Consider the following 3,759-nt stretch of genomic DNA (forward strand, 5'->3'; position numbering starts at 1 on the left):
ACCACAATAAGGATTAGCGGGGATTAAAATTCTTAAGTAAAAAATGGTCGGGTAAAATAAAATGAAAAGGGACAAAAACCATATCAAGGATTGGGTGAATTTGCAGGTACAAGGAAAAAAGTATTGAAAATTAAGTATAAATATTATGACAAACCAAACAATAGGCATCATTCAATTGTAACAACTCAAACCTTAAACATTATTCAAAAATCTTAACATAATGTCTCCCGCAAACTCCTATGAACACAAAAAGTTTGATTTGAAAACTCAACAATACAAACACAAGAAATTTGGAGTGCTCTCGAACAAACGCAAATACTATGAAGAGGAAAAAGAAAATTTACAACCCATAACTGCCCAAACTATATTGGATCGTGGGGCTAAGGAAACACAACAACAGCTGTTACCAGCTAAGAGGAGACAAACTAAACCCTTATTTAGACCCTGGTTGGAGGAAGCTGAAATGAAGCCAGCATGTAGAACAACATCCAAAGTATTAACACCCTTAAATACAAATATCTTATCACATCATCAAGGACCTCATAAAAACACCAAAAAACTTTCGGAATCGAAGCAACAAAGACGTAAGCGCAACAATTTGGCTAGTCCCAGCAATCAAAGCAACAAGCTGGAAGAACAATTGTTTTACCAGCAACAATATGCCGCCTATCAACAATATCAAGCTTTGGTCATACAGCAAAATATTAAAACTGCTTTGTATTTAAAGCATTTACATCAGTTAAACCTACAAAGACAAGGGCAGCTGTTTGTTTTTGGCCAGTAGATAGTCAGTTCTGTTAAAAGAATGTTATTGACTAATTTTCTGTGATATGCGCGCTAGTTAAACTACAATTAGATTTAAGTAATTTATTTTTACATTAATAATTCATTAAAATAAAATTTAGATTTATTTATGAAACTAAAAAAAAACATTATTTTTATTATTGCACTGTGGAATCATGGAAATATAACCATATATGGACACAACTACGTTATAACAGATAGAAAAAATTACCAGTTTTGCCTAAAGTCATTTACTTTTTATTTCATGGACCCCCAAATATTTGGCACCTCAGTGTCTTTTTTGCAAAAAAGTGATCATTTTCTCAGGCTTATATCTTGCAAACAGTTCGGAATTTTGATTTACTTTCTGAGGCAAAGTTGTAGCCCTTGTCATAAAGAACAAAAATTGTGAACATATTAAATAAAAAAAACTTCATCTTCTAGAACAAAATCTCAAAAAACCTTTAACAATTTGAAACAAATTTTGAAATCATTTTTTTAAAGCTGCCTAAAAGTATGCTTTAGTTTATGGCCCAAAAATCCTTTAGTTTTTTCTTACTAACTGATATTGACCTACCTAAACGTTGCTAAGGATCATTCCTAGGAAGTTGATATGTTCTAGAAAGTTGTTTATTGAGATCTTAGCTACATTTTTGTAGTTGATTGTTTCCTTGAATTTTGAACAGTTTGCTGCCTATAGACATAAACGGAAAAAATTTAAAAAAAATCGATTTTTTTAAAAGTTTTTTGCGATTTTGAAAATGAAGTTTTTTGCGATTTTGAAGATGAAGATTTTTGATTTTATATGTTTACAATTTTTGTTCTTTATGACAAGAGCTACAACTTTGCCTCAGAGAGTAAATCAAAATTCCGAACGCTTAGCAAGATATGAGCCTGAGAAAATGATCACTTTTTTGCAAAAATAATACCGAGGGCCCAAATCTTTGGGGGCCCATAAAAAAAATGCATGACTTTGGGAAAAATTGGGAGTTTTTTTTGGTCTTTTATCACGTAGTGGTGTCCGTGTTATTAAACTATACTTGAGCGAGAAATACTTTTACCCCCTTATTAAGATTTAAAAATTGATTAGCAATAAAACCTAATCAGGTATCTTAAGAACTATTGGAGATATCGAGCCCTTAGCGCCAAATTATCGTAAGCGACATTTTTAAAATTTTTGTTTTATTGCAGAAATTAAAATTTTATGGACCGACTGATGTTTCAGCGTTCTTAGAATATCAAAATTGTTAATAACATCAAAAATATAGGGGGTAGGATTTTATCGTAAGTCAATGTTTACATTTTACAGTAAACGAATTTTATCGTAAGCGACACATAGTGGTATTGAAAAAAAAGAGGGAAATAAATCTGTAACTTCTAAATGGTTAGATTGGTTTGAATGAAATTTCACATGCGCAAAGAAGAAGTGTTGTCGAGTTTATGTTTTGAACGTGGACATCATGGGTCCACCAGGGGCGCGACCAAGGGCCCTCAAAGTAGGACACCTCGGGTATGTTACATTTTTAAAACGATATTATTTCTTGGTTTGAGTTCCGATTTCAAAAACATTATACATGTAGAATCTTCTCATCGAGCTCTATTATAGCTTAGGAGATATTCGCATTTGAAAATTAAATTTTCAACATTTTTACCCACCCTACAGTTTTTTGATAACAGCGTATCCAAATATTCCCGATTTTCTCCAGTTTTCCTTTATTCGACTAACAACACATGTAGGTGTCAAATGGAAAAAGAACTGTTTAAAAATAATGACTAAACATTTTCTAAAAAGCGATTATTTGCTATTTTTTGGGAAAAAAGAACTTTTTTTCTTTTTAAGTTATCGGAAAAAATTTCTAAGAGGATGTGTAAGGAATTTCTACTTTCTGAAAGCTAAGTTTCGATAAAATATTTTAAAGGAAAACCAATTTCAAAATTGTTGTTACCGAGGGGACCAGGTCCTTTCAAAAAACACCTATTTTTTATGTAAAATAAAACTTTAGGGCAAAAATTCTCAAATCGCGTATCCGATATCAAAATATAGTAACCGATTATAGGTGGCTCAATATGTTTCTAATTATTTTGTAAAGGGTACCGATAACCCCGACCCTGGTATGGATATTATAGCCAAAAAACTAAAAATTAGCATTTTTGGAATTTTTCAACACTTTTTTGGGAATTGCGGGATTGCTGATAATAAATTTCAAAAATCGTTTTTATTTTTCCATTTTAAATAGAAAAATCTACATAACTGTGAAATTTCATTAAAAACTATTTATAAATAGAAATTTAATTTCAATTCGAAAAATTTTTATCTATGCAAAAATCCAATATAAAACATTTTTTGTCATATTTTTCTATAAAAAATATTTTTGAAAAATAGACAAATAGCTTGAACGAAATTATATTATATCGCATCATAACATTTTTAATTCTACATATGTATACATTTCAAAATAATCAAAAAAACCTTCTCCTGTAAAATTTGTGTTTTGTCGCTTACGATAATATGGCGCTAAGGGCTCGATATTGTTACGAAATTTCACATGGTAAGAGCTGAGGTGTTTTCGAGTTGATTTAAAGTTGTTCAGTTTCCTAAGGGTAATGGAGGCCAATGTGTGACCCCTGAAACTTGGTCAACTCGGGTCTAAATTTTTTTTTTTAAAAATCGCTAAAAATCAATTATTGATTCGAATGAGCTGAAATTTAAAATATAAATAGTCCTTGGGAAGATCTACAAAAAATACACATAAGTATGTAGGTTATCTCTTTTAGTTGAAGAGATATTTAGGTTTAATTTTGCTCGATATTTTTTTGACTTATAATTTAGAAAATTGAAGATATCCTTTGTTCAAGGTCTTTAGCACTCATCTGGTGTACAGATCAAATATAGTTTTGAATAATTTTTCATCATTATTTGCTTATATTTCGCTACAAATTCTTGAAAAACGGTTCAACGTTTGAGATAGAATTCAA

At 30.6% G+C, this 3,759-nt stretch overlaps 1 protein-coding gene across 1 annotated transcript; it reads left to right on the forward strand.

Annotated features, from left to right (window-relative positions):
- The first annotated feature begins 220 nt into the window (after positions 1-220).
- On the forward strand, positions 221-784 carry LOC135950885 (uncharacterized). Its single transcript, XM_065500409.1, has one exon. It carries the CDS (start codon positions 221-223, stop codon positions 782-784), a length of 564 nt encoding a protein of 187 aa, XP_065356481.1.
- The last annotated feature ends 2,975 nt before the right edge of the window (positions 785-3,759 follow it).

This window comes from Calliphora vicina, chromosome 2 (genome assembly GCF_958450345.1).
Source record: "Calliphora vicina chromosome 2, idCalVici1.1, whole genome shotgun sequence".
Classification (NCBI taxonomy): domain Eukaryota; kingdom Metazoa; phylum Arthropoda; class Insecta; order Diptera; family Calliphoridae; genus Calliphora; species Calliphora vicina.